The sequence below is a fragment of the Notolabrus celidotus genome, chromosome 11 (assembly GCF_009762535.1).
Source record: "Notolabrus celidotus isolate fNotCel1 chromosome 11, fNotCel1.pri, whole genome shotgun sequence".
NCBI classification, from domain to species: domain Eukaryota; kingdom Metazoa; phylum Chordata; class Actinopteri; order Labriformes; family Labridae; genus Notolabrus; species Notolabrus celidotus.
In genome coordinates, this window is record NC_048282.1 from 5,258,985 (window position 1) to 5,272,018 (window position 13,034).

Here is a 13,034-nt window from a genome sequence, read left to right on the forward strand (position 1 = left end):
CCTGTTGTTTGTACGTAGTTCTCTCTGTGCTGGACCCAGCTGATCCTCGCTGCTCTGAGCTGGCGCTACACTCCAAAGGACGCGTGCCGTTGAACGTAGCAATCATGCTGCACAGCCGTAACATTGCGTAGTCGTAACGCAACGCGGCGCATCCTGTGTAAATTGGGGGTGAGGTGAGACTGGTTCTCCTCTAAAACCAAATACACACAACAACAAAACTTTTTCTTTTGAGGTTGTTTTTAAAAACAGGAGTTTTGTATCGGTTTTGCAGTCAATGTGTTCAAGTCACTGATCAACCAGAACCATACAACCATGAATATACGTGTGGTAGAGGAGATGGTTAACACATGCGTTCCTTACATTGGTGTTTGTCAGGAAAGAGTCTCTGTGCCTTTGATGAACTGAACCGACTGTTTTCTTTTCTATCATGTAATCTTCATCAAAAATCTAAAATGTCCCAGTGTGTACCTCACCAATCAGCAGTGAAGGCATGTAATCAATAATGATCAATCTCTGTAATCTTAACAGTAGATCTGAAGCTGTCAGGTAGACCGCCTCTTTCTTTGTAATATTAGAACTGGTAGAACATGCCTTTCCCAGAAGCTGACACCGGTTTCCGCCAATCGCAGGCCTCTCTAATATGGCGGGAACTTGAGGAGGAAGAGGAGGGGCTCGCCCAGAGCCCCCCTGGACTGTTTCGCTCCGTGCTGCGGAGGGGACAATCAGCGAGGAACAGAGATGAGGAAGACGAAGACAGAAATGAAGGATCGGTGCGACAACGCCGCCGGCGAAGGATGTCGGACTATCCTGACGATGACTGCGTGCGATATTTTGTTCTTGGCACCCTGGCAGCCATGTTTGCTCTGTTTGTCAATCTGGTCTACCCTCTTTTGTACAAAGCAAACTGGACCTAAGTGTCTGTGGAAAGACCGCCTTCACCTGATGAGTTCAGAAATATGAATTTGAGGATATCAGAGAAGCAGAGGAGAGGAAGGCAGCTTAGGATAAGGAATGTAACTAACAATTATAATTGTAAGAATGAAAGTAATGATGGCAGAGTCCTTTTAAATGCTCCCTTTAAGTCAACACTGAGGTTTGAATGAAGCAATAACTTCCTCCTTATAAGAGCAGCAAACTGATGATCCAATCAGATAACAGTACTGTTTGAACTTCCACTACATTGCCTCTAATCATGTGTGTCTGTTCTTAATGTGTGTACACACAGTTGTGTACTCAAACACTGTATGGAGATAATTCTCCTGCATCCTAGAGATTAATTTATTGTTGAGGTGAATGTTCATGAAGCTCAGAAACTGTCTGTCGATGTTTAAATCCTTAAAGAGCAGGAAGGCTGCAGGAGATGAGCTCTGAAAGTCTTTCGTCTCTTTAGCTCATATTATTATGTAGTCAGAAATAGGGCTGGGCGATAATTCCATAATGATAATTATTGCAATATAATTTTTCTCGATATAAATATAACAAATGTTTGATAAAATTTTTGATAACAATAAACCTGTAATTACACCCCCCAACCACTGGAAGGGGGGGCGCAAATGAGCCTTAAACGCTAGTTGCCACCCAACATTAGACAGAAGAAGAAGACGACACTTAACAGCCAATTGTGTTGCAGGGTGAGAGGTAGGCGGGGCTTAAAGATGTTAGGAGCGGAATGTAAACACAGCTGAGACGAGCGACTGCATACTGAAGAAAACTCAAAAGCTAGCAGCTCAAAGCAGAGTCGTTAGTCTGACACTCAGTTGACTCTGTGTTAACTATTAACTTAATACACTTCATTAAATCTACTTTCAGGATGTGGGTAAAGGAAGAACACAGAGACAACTTCTGCTGTGAACAAGTTTAATGTCCACCATGACCGCAGGACAACTGAACACTGAATAACCGTGATGCATTCACTGCACTGTGGGAAACAATATCACTCTGCCTGTAACCCACTCTATAAACTGATACACAGAATACAATTTGATATATCTTTGTTGTAATTTAAATAAAATCATTGAAATAACCTCAACCTGAGAAAAATAAGAATCTACAAACTAAAACTTCACAAAAATCTCATCTTACATTAAAGACCTGCTTCCTGTTAGCACCGTCAGAAATGATGGATTCAAGAAGTTCATCAGAAAACTAAATCCAGATACAAACTAACAAACTGTCTGGTTTCTTCAACTTTCACTCAGGATCAAAAATCTGCATTTAAATTTAAATGAAATACTGATTTGATATTTATTGTGATAATTATCGATATCGACTGATATGAAATATTTTATCGTGATAACATCATTTTCAATATCGCCCAGCTCTAGTCAGAAACACTCAATACAGAAACACATCAAACATACAGAATCCTTGTAGAGCTGCAGAGAAAGCCATAGATAAAGGTCTGTTTTATTGCACTACATTATAAAGAGAATACATGTATATGACTGCAGTACAAACACAAACAGTAAAGGATGGAGTGAGAGATGAGGCACTTCATGGTGACTCATGTTCGTTGCATCCTGAAGCGAAGAGAATATTTTGTGACCAGTTGTTTTTCTAAGATCTTCTATAGAACACAGATTTTATTGTTGGCCTTAAAAATGATCTGTCCTCAAAGCGACATGATTTTTAAAACGGCATTTTCTGCTCTAAACTGTACTTCACTGTTATATCATTGTTTCTCTTTTTTTAATGCCTGTCATGTTTGTGTTTGGGTGTTTATTGAAAAGTCTAAGTTACTTAAATTCACTGTAGACGCAGGCTTTACTCAGCCAAGTGAAACCAGGTATTAGAGGTTATAGATCGGGGACGTCTCATCCACCGCTGAATGTAATGTTTCCAATGTGATGCACTGTTTGAAAGAAAGCACAGAGAGAGTCGCTGATTGTGGACGGTTTTGGAGTTAAATAGCACATTAAACCAAGTACAAATCCTCCTGCAAAATTCAAAGTACTTTAATGTCATCCTATGTGCATGATAAGCATGACCAGCAGCTCACGTCTAAAGGGTTTGAACTTTGAACTCTGTTTCTGTGACTCCAAACTGTCCACAGATCAGCCTTCCTCTCTGCTGCTGCTTCTGCTGCAGTGGTTCTGAGTGTTTGTGGGTCTCAGGGAAATCCCAGTGCTCTCCTGGTCTAGAGGCAGCATGTAGAGTCGTATGATTGCCTTAAATGCCTCGCATTGTTGGAGCACCATCAGACTGTGTACACTTGACTCAAATATATGCAAAGATCAAGTCTGTGTGGCTCTAAGACTCTGGGTGAATCTAGCTTTTAATTAACATACACATGACTTGAAGTGTGAAGTGAGCGCTCGCCGTGATGTAACAGAAGAGGTGGTTGAGTTTTAATTTAGCAGGGTTTTTAATTCAAGCTATGCTGTCGAGTTTTTGTTGTTGAGCGGGTTTAAATGGACATGACTGAAGGATGTAATAATGTACACTACCAGTCAAAAGTTAGGACACACATTCTCATTCAATGGTTTTTATTTATTTGAATTATTTTCAACATTGTAGATTAATACTGAAGACATCAAAACTATGAAATAATCTGGTTTTACCATAATCTGGATTACAACAGTAGTCAAATAGGGCTATCCATTGTGTACTAACCCTACCTCTGAACAACACAACTGATGGCAAGGCAAGTTTTTTTTATAAAGCACCATTCATACAAAGAGCAATTCAAAGTGCTTTACAGAGTTAGAAAACAAAAACCAGAACAGTAACAATCAACAAAAACACACAGCAAACACTTCAAACATTTACATTTTATATATGGGGAGTTATGTTTGATCTACTCTCTCTCTCTGTGTACTTCTGTAACTTAATGTACATAATTAACAGTATTAGGTCTTATTATTTATTTAAATTAGGAGGGATTATTATAAATAATCACCCCCCTTCACTGAACTGAAGTCCGTAACTTGCAGTCTTATTGTCCCGCCTGACACAGAATCACAACTGATCTTGTCTTAACCAAACTGAACCCTTTAATCATTCAATTCATCTCAGGACTTCTTCCTAAGGATTAAGACTCACACATTGAGTCTTTCCTGTGTTGAGTTGCAGCCCAAAGCTGGCTCAGACCTCTTGACACCCCTGCAGGGTGTCCCACAGCCCAACAACATCCGATTTTAAAAAAGACTTTAAATTGACAAATATCTAATTTAAGAAATGACATTAAATAGTAAAATGAACATTGAACAAACGTAAGCATTTAACTGATGCTCTCAAACACATTAAGAAGGCAAGTCATTCTACAAATGAACTCTTGACAAGGCTCATGTTAATTAGAAACCATTCCAGGAGACCACTTCATGAAGCAGACTGAGAGAATACCAAGAGTGTGCAAAGCTGTCATGAAGGAAAAAGGGGGCTACTTTACAGAATCTAAAATATAAAACATATTCTGCTTCGTTTAACACTTTTTTGTTCATTCAATAATTCCATATATGTTCTTTCATAGTTTTGATGTCTTCAAACATCCAAATACAAACCCTTGAATGAGAAGGTGTTTCCAAACTTTTGACTGGTAGTGTATGTGTGTGTAGTCTGCTGTTAAAGTCAGTTTAAAGAGAATTCTTGAGACTTGAGTTGGCTAATGTCTGAAAATAATTTCAAGTACTGTATTTAAAGAACATCTTGTTTTAATGTCTTTGCAATAATGTCTGTAGAAACCTCCTCCTACATGCTGCTTCCTCAGATCTAAAGCTCTGTACCCCCTTTGGAAATAAAACCTCTCTTTATAGTCGTTTGTATAAACTCATGAAGTCTTCTTATGTCTTAATCCTTCTCTTCACACAGTTCAAATCGACACTACTAAACCAGCATGATTTACTGTTACCACTGGTTTATTTTACAGGCCTCTAGCCAGTCACTATTTGGGCCAGACCTTGATCCCGAAGGACCGCCTACGTTGACACAAGAGGTTCCCTCCGACCTCTTTGCCCACTCTGGAGAGTGCGCAGCGCCATCCTACAGCAACATGGAGGAAGTGGACTAGACATGGGTGAGGACTAAAAGGAAGCTCAGAGCCAATCCAGGTCCTGAATGGAAGTCGCTCCTCAGCTAGAGGACACATCAGAGCTCTGAAGAGTCTGGTGTCACTAAACGCTGCGATGCTGAAAGACCTGGAGGTGGTCTGTAAGGATTGGACTGCACCTACTTGTGAAAGACCTTTAGATGCACACATAGAGGTGCACTAACTAGACCCTCACGTGGCTGATATAGTCACAATAAAATACTTACCCATGATAAACCCTTAACAAGCTGTAAACGTAGTTCTTCTCATTAAGTGCATATAGTGACACAGAAGCTAACACTCGTCAGTAACCCCAGAGCTCCTGTCAGCAGCTCCCTATAGACGCTGCTACAGGAGACAAACTCAAAACATAGTTGAGTGAAGTCCCTGCCAGGCCGCCTCTCTTTGGGGTCTGGTTTTAAGCTAAAGAATCCTCACTGTTAACCTTAACCAGACATGTTAATCACAGGGAAAGCTACAGTACAGATAATTCAAGTTACTTTGGGGAGTCTGAGGGCGGATTGTTGCAGTTTGAGTGCTTTTGTCTCTTTTGGTTGAGTTTTTCGAGGTATTTCCTGGTATGACTTGTTTGTGGCAGGCTTTTCTGTAACGGATCGGATGTAAAAAGAAGAAAACGAGAGACTGGTGCTGACCTGCTGCTTTTTTGATACAGAGGGCACATGCTTTTTCTGTCTTTTGTCTCATCATAAAGTTCTTTCTGTTTTTGCTGTAGTGTATTGTTCTTGTTTTGCTCTTTTCTTTTTGTACTTGTTTAGATATTCGATCCTGTGGATGCAATTATCAAAAGGCTTCAGTATAACTGAAATGTGCATGACTGCATGTCGATACAGGCTGTGACCCCGGCCCCTGTTAAATACCTCCCTCTCCTCTGAAACTACATTTGGGTTCTTTTAGTTTGCGTGAGTTGTCCAGTCTCAGCCTCCCTTTCTTTGTAATGAATTGCATAAATAAATTGGGGATCATTAAGATAATGCTGTGGATACATATAAATGGTTAATATAAATAAAAATGGTTTGGGAAACTGGTGACAGCAGTGTTGTTTTTTAAATTTTCTAGGATGTCAATCAATCAATCAATCAATCTTTATTTGTATAGCGCCAAATCACAACAAACGTTATCTCAAGACGCTTTTACAAACATAGGAGATCTAAACCACTCTATGTCAAATTATGAACAGAGACCCAACACCAAGACAGGATAAGACTCAGTCTGACCTCCACCATGATCATTGCACCTCGCAGTATTTAGCTAGTTACAGTGGTGAGGAAAAACTTCCCTTTAACAGGTAGAAACCTTGAGCAGAACCAGACTTATGTTAGACAGCCATCATGCCTCGACCGAGTTGGGTCTGGAAAGAGGGATAGAGGGGAGTAAGAGAGAGAAGTGATAGTGATGAGACGAGTAGTAGAAGCTGTTGCCGCTGGAGTCCAGCACGTCCGTATCAGCTGGAGTCCAGATCGTCCGCAGCAGGAGGACGTCTACGGCAGCTCAGAGGAACCTACGAGACAAGGGAGCTCAGGGACTCCAGAAAGGTCTATGGTTAGTAACTTTAATGGGACAGGCAGAGTTAAAGTAAGTGATGAAGGGGTTGGGGGGAAGGGGGTGAGCTAGGATCCCAGTGTGCCAGTTCCCCTGGCAGTCTAGGCCTATAGCAGCATGACAAAAGCTGGTCCAAGCCTGATCCAGCTCTAACCATAAGCTTTATCAAAAAGGAAAGTTTTAAGCCTACTCTTAAAAGTGGAGAGGGTGTCTGCCTCCCGGACCCTGACTGGTAGATGATTCCAAAGGAGAGGGGCCTGATAACTGAAGGTTCTACCTCCCATACTACTTTTAGAGATTTTAGGTACAACTAGCAAGCCTGCATGTTGGGAGCGTAGAGTTCTAGAGGGGTAATAGGGCACTATGAGCTCTGTAAGATACGAGGGTGCCTGATTTTTAAGGGCTTTGTAGGTTAAAAGAAGGATTTTAAACTCTATTCTACATTTTATTGGGAGTCAGTGTAGAGAAGCTAACACTGGAGAGATGTGCTCTCTCTTCCTAGTTCTAGTCAATACTCGAGCTGCGGTGTTTTGAACTAGCTGAAGAATCTTTAGAGACTTATTGGGGCAGCCTGATTAGAGGGAGTTACAGTAATCTAACCTGGAGGTAACAAATGCATGGACTAGTTTTTCTGCGTCGCTCTGAGATAGGAAGTGTCTAATTTTAAAAATATTGCGCAAGTGAAAATAGATGTGACAAACTATTCTACTCGGATAGACGTGCAATCAATCAATCTTTATCAATCAATCTTTATTTGTATAGCGCCAAATCACAACAAACGTTATCTCAAGATGCTTTTACAAACATTGGAGGTCTAGACCACTCTATGTCAAATTATGAACAGAGACCCAACACCAAGACAGGATAAGACTCAGTCTGACCCCACCTTAATCCACCATGAGCATTGCACATCGCAGTATTTAGCTAGTTACAGTGGTGAGGAAAAACTTCCTTTTAACAGGCAGAAACCTCGAGCAGAACCAGACTCATGTTAGACAGCCATCATGCCTCGACCGAGTTGGGTCTGGAAAGAGGGATAGAGGGGCGTAAGAGAGAGAAGTGATAGTGTGCAAGAAGACGTCCACAAGGGTTTTTATGGATCAGTCATTACTGTGATTTTGAATGAAGTAGTCCTGTAAGGAGCTCCAAGGAGCCCTGACGGTATTTGGTTCACTATTTGTAATTTTTTGTTTTTCTTCCAGTAATTTCCTTCTTTTGATTGGAGTATTAACTTCTTTAATCGATCAATCAAGCTTTATTTATAGAGCACCTTTCACACTGAAAACAAGAAAGAAGCAGAAACAAAATAACAGTAAGACGTATTGGGGAATAAAAAAAAAAGGATTTTAAAATAGAGACTAATGCACACCATCAACAATCAAATATGTAATTAAAATAAGTTAAAGCATCAACTTAATATTAAGAATATAAATAATTAAAATAAATAATTAAAGGTTAAGGATTAAAATGAAATTAAGGCTAAAAATGGCAATACAATTGAGTAGATAAATAAAAAACAGTAAGAATTCAAAAAAATAATAAAACAACATATCATTAATTGTTTTTAATAAAATGACATTTGAATCAAAGGAGGGAACAGATTGCTCTTACTCAAGAAACACAAAAACAGTGTTCACAGAGCCCACAGCTGAAAGAGCAAAATGATACAGATTAACCTCAGATTGAGGGCACACCAGGAGCTCTTTGTACTATAACAAATATACTGAGTTAAAGGACAAACACAGGTTGGGATTTACATTCAAACAAGTTTGGATAAGAATGTTTATGAAAACCTTTGAACATTTTTTTAACCCTCGTAAAATCTGGGATTCTGTTTGAAAATTAAGTATCGGACATGAAACCATAGGATGAAGTCTATGTTGTTTAGAATGGTTCCAGGAAGTGATTAGATGGGGGCTCCTCTCCTATAATGTAACCAGATGTGAAGAGAAGACCAGATGGTAGGAGAGGACTGGATGATAAGAGAAGTCAATGTGTGTGTGTGTGTGTGTGTGTGTGTTATATTGACACCTTTGACCTATTAAAAGTCTGTGTCCAGCAGCCTTCGAGGAGAGACACAGATTGGCAAGTTGTCCTCCCAGCAGCCACGGTGCTTGTTTGATACTGGTGTTGTTTTTTGTAATAAATGTATTACTGTACAAGCAAACCAGTGTCACAAAGTTCCTTCTACATCTACACATCACGGACGGTCAAGATATGACAAAAGCGTTTTTAAATATCAACAAAGAAACTATGAGAGAAGGTGATTCAACTCCAAAAATCAAACTGTTAGCTGCAACATTTAGTTTTCATATTAATGAATATATCCAGGATTATAATCCAGTAAAGATTGAATTCAGGGTGATAGGCACATACAGCTGAATGAGACTGTTTAATACAAGGTTGTTGTTTTTTTGCCTGATCAATGATAACATTTTCAGAGCCCTTGTGGTATACCACATAATCCAAATTGCGTGCACTCATTGATGTGAATCTTGTATGTGGGTGGGGCAGGAATCAAAGTTGACCCTGTACTGCATGAAATTAGAAAAATGGTGCAAGCTTTTGCTCATTTTCATTCTGAGGTCTAAAATGTTCAGTTATCCAGTTCATGGAGGTTCAAAGCTTGATCTGAAAAGGCAGCTGGACTTGGTAGAAATCTTGAAGAAATTCTCCTCTGAAAGTCTTCTTCAGTTCTGACTTCTGCCTTTTTCAGATCAAACTTTGAGTCACAAAATGTAATCTTGAAAAACATATAATGGAAAATCTAATGTGATGTACGACTTTGACACAATCAGTGACACAAATGTGTTGATATGTTTTTACAACCCCAGCTTAAAAAAATTTAATGCTGTGTAAAATGTTGATTAAAAACAGAATCTGATGATAATACAATCAGAAACATTTGTGATCTCTAGATGTTTAGTTACCAACCTCTTGATGTGTGCAGACCCCTGATTATTCTCCTGTTCCATATGACTCAAAATACAATAACCTGCTCAAATACATCACTCAGTTTAGCTTCAAACTCTTATGTGTCACCAGCTACAGATTCCTGGGGGTGCGCATATCTGAGGACCTGAGTTGGAGCCTGAACACATCACATGTAATAAAGAAAGCACAGGAACGCCTCTTTTTCCTGAGGACACTAAGGCAAAACCGACTTCCTGGTGATCTGCTGAAGAACTTCTACAGCTGCACGATAGAGAGCATCCTCACATACAGCTGCACAACCTGGTACTGGGGCTGCCCTGCAGCAGAAAGAAAGGACCTACAGCGGATCAGCTGAACGGCTCAGTGGATTGTAGGTACCCCCCTACCATCAGTCAGAGACATCTACTCAACCCGCCTGCACAACAAGCCTCATCCATTATGAGGGACTCAACCCACCCCAGACACGCCATGTTCACCACTTTACCATCAGGCAGAGGGTAGGAAGTCCAGTCGCTTTATCAATAGCACACTGATACATAACGGTCAGATTATTTAAAAGTGACAAATGTACATATATTTATAATTTTATATATGAAAATATTTAAAGTACTTTTTTTCCCAGATTGAAATGCTGCCGAACAAAGTTTTGTTGTATTTATTTTTACAATGACAATAACCTACCGACCGACCGACCGACCGACCGACCGACCGACCGACCGACCGACAGACCGACCAACCAACCAACTGACCCACCCACCCTTTGCTGTAAATCAGTATGGAAACACATTGGCTGTTTTCGAAACGGCCTGCTACATACTACTTACTAATGTAGTAGGCAGTAGGTATTGCATACTATATACTGCGTTTGAATTTAGTATGTAGTCTGACTGTTCTGTTGGATCTGGGTTGCAGTACGCTGGGTCATACATCACTAGATTCCCGGTTTCGGAAAGCGGAAGTAAACAATGGCGAAGCCGATAGATAAACTGCTTCTGCATCCACTTATGGTTTAAAAAGTTAGGAAGTGGTTTGTAATTTGATAACTTTCACAGCACCCAAAAACAGATTTCCTCCCGTCAAAAAAGAAGGAAAAAGAAAAAGCGGAAAGAGCGCTGTGCATTGTGGGAAACAGTACGCGAGGGAGACTGGTCTGATGCATACTGTGAAATTTTCCCAAATCAGTAGACATCCGGGGAGTTTTGGCATACTGCAGATTTTGCTTTGTTCACTTACTGCTTACTACATACTGAATTCTGGCCCAATCAGTATGTACTGCTAGTATAGTAGGCGGTTTCGGAAACAGCCACTGTCACTCACCTGTGGTAAATCACAAATGAGATTCACCTGTGATAAATTGTCTGTGCCCATGTGACATGAATTAGCCAATGAATTATGACTTCAATGTTTTAAAAAGCCATCTGTTGTCCCCTGTTCCTTTGTTACAATGGTGAGGACAAAGGAGCTGTCTGAGGACATCAAAAGTGTGATAATTAGCAAACACAAGACCTCCAAAGGGTATAAGGCCGTCTCCAAAAACCTTGGTATCCCTGTTTCAACAGTGCGGAATATTATTAAGAAGTTTGCCAAACATGGAACTGTCAAGAACCTCCCTGGACATGGGGGGAAGAGAAAAATTGATGAGAGAAGTCTTCGAAGGTTGGTGCGAATGGTGAAAAAAACCCCCACGTCATACATCCAAAGACCTGAAGGCCAACCTGGAACAGTCTGGGGTCATGGTTTCAACAAGTACCATACACCGCACACTAAACCAAACAGGGCTTCATGGGTGAAGGCCAAGGAAGACACCATTGCTGAGGAAAAGACATAAAAAGGAGCGACTAATCTTTGCCAAAGAATACCTGGACAAACCACAATCCTTCTGGGAAAATTTCCTGTGGACAGATGAAACAAAAATAGAGCTTTTTGGCAATGCACACCAACAGTTTGTTTTATATCATTCATTTTATTTTATTTTATTTTTTATTTTGTTTCATTTTATTTTTATTTTATTTCATTTTAATTCATTTTATTTTATTTTATTTCATTTTATCTTATTTTATTCGTATTAATATATATAATATATAGCTCTGTGATGACCTTTTATACAGTCTATGGTAATGACTGAATTTCCCTCCCCGGGATAAATAAAGTATTCCTGGTTCTGTTGAGGAGCGCCGCTAGAGGGCGCTCTGCTCTGTCGGTAGTATGTAAGTTTTGGACCGTAGAAGAAGAAAGTGGCATGGAGAACCAGGAAGTCCGTACCGGTAAATCAAGACATAACAGACGGCTGAGCTCTGAGCCGGTGAGAGAGCATGCAGTAGAGGAAACCTTCCCGTCGTCTGTATCATTTAATGGCGGATTTTGTTGAAAATAACGGCCGAGAAACTGAACAACCTGACGGGACAGACGGCAGCACCGTCCCTCCGGAGCGTCAGGTTGAAGCAGGGGACCCCGCGGTGACAGCAGCCCGGGGATTGTCACTGTCACCCCGGGGACTGAGCTCAGACCAGGAGAGGAGGAAGAAGTTAGTGCTGCATATCGACCTCAACAACACCATCCTGGTGTCCGACGCAGTGACGAGTCAGGGGACCGTGGCTGCTCTGGACTACTTCCTCTCCACTGTGACCTGGGGGAAGATGAACAAACAAGGTAGACTGGAGATTCTTCTTCCTCTTCCTCTTCCTCCTCCCCCTCCTGTCACACAGGAACACTGGTTCTGTGATTGTGTTCAGTCAGGTGATCATAGTGTGTCATTGTTACAGTGACTCATTTTTTTGTCCGATTTTCACCGTTCAACTTTTAAACTATTCAGTACAGCAAACGTTTCAGCTTTCTTAACTCGCTGCCCTGACTACATTTCTGAATGTACAGACATGATAAACACATCACTGTGTTCATCATCTTAGGATGTTCACGGTTTGATCCTTTTTTTTCTGATAGCTATTACTGTTATCTCACAGCCTACTCTGGTGCAGTACTAAATTGGCTTAAGTCCTATTTAAATGACCGGGACTATTTTGTGTCTATAGGTAAATACACATCTGAGCGGATGAAAATCGTATGTGGAGTACCTCAGGGATCCATTCTGGGGCCTCTGCTATTCAACATCTACATGCTCCCCTTAGGTCAGATAATAAGAAACAACCAAATAAAATACCACAGCTATGCAGTTGACATACACGTTTACATCACCATATCACCAGGGGATTATAGTCCCATACAAACACTGAGTAAATGCATTGAACAAATCAATGACTGGACGAGACAGAACTTTCTTCAGTTAAACAAAGACAAAACTGAAATGATTGTTTTTGGAGGAAGAAAGGTTAAAGGTTACCGCACAGCTCCAATCTGCAACGATGAAATGTTCAAACCAAGCCAGAAACCTTGGTGTAGTCTTAGACTCAGACCTTAATTTCAGTCCACATTAAGACAATTACAAAGTCTGCCTACTATCACCTTAAGAATATATCAAGGATTAAAGGACTTGTGTCTCAGCAGGATGCAGAAAAACTCC

General features: G+C 40.5%; 2 protein-coding genes across 4 annotated transcripts in view; both read left to right on the plus strand.

Moving 5' to 3' along the window:
* Positions 1 to 6,072, plus strand: part of usp19 (ubiquitin specific peptidase 19) — a 39,584-nt gene extending 33,512 nt beyond the window's left edge. For both annotated transcript variants that reach the window (XM_034695507.1, XM_034695506.1), the window contains exon 26: positions 4,865 to 6,072. In XM_034695507.1, coding sequence (XP_034551398.1) covers positions 4,865 to 5,005 — 141 coding nt within the window. In that variant the 3' untranslated portion in view covers positions 5,006 to 6,072. The remainder of the gene's footprint in view (positions 1 to 4,864) is intronic.
* Positions 6,073 to 11,723: 5,651 nt separating this feature from the next.
* Positions 11,724 to 13,034, plus strand: part of si:dkey-32e6.3 — a 39,087-nt gene continuing 37,776 nt past the window's right edge. The window contains exon 1 of one of the 2 annotated variants that reach the window (XM_034696349.1): positions 11,724 to 12,166. In XM_034696349.1, the coding sequence (XP_034552240.1) occupies positions 11,869 to 12,166 (298 nt within the window). In that variant the 5' untranslated portion in view covers positions 11,724 to 11,868. The remainder of the gene's footprint in view (positions 12,167 to 13,034) is intronic. The other variant, XM_034696348.1, reaches the window with a different exon arrangement.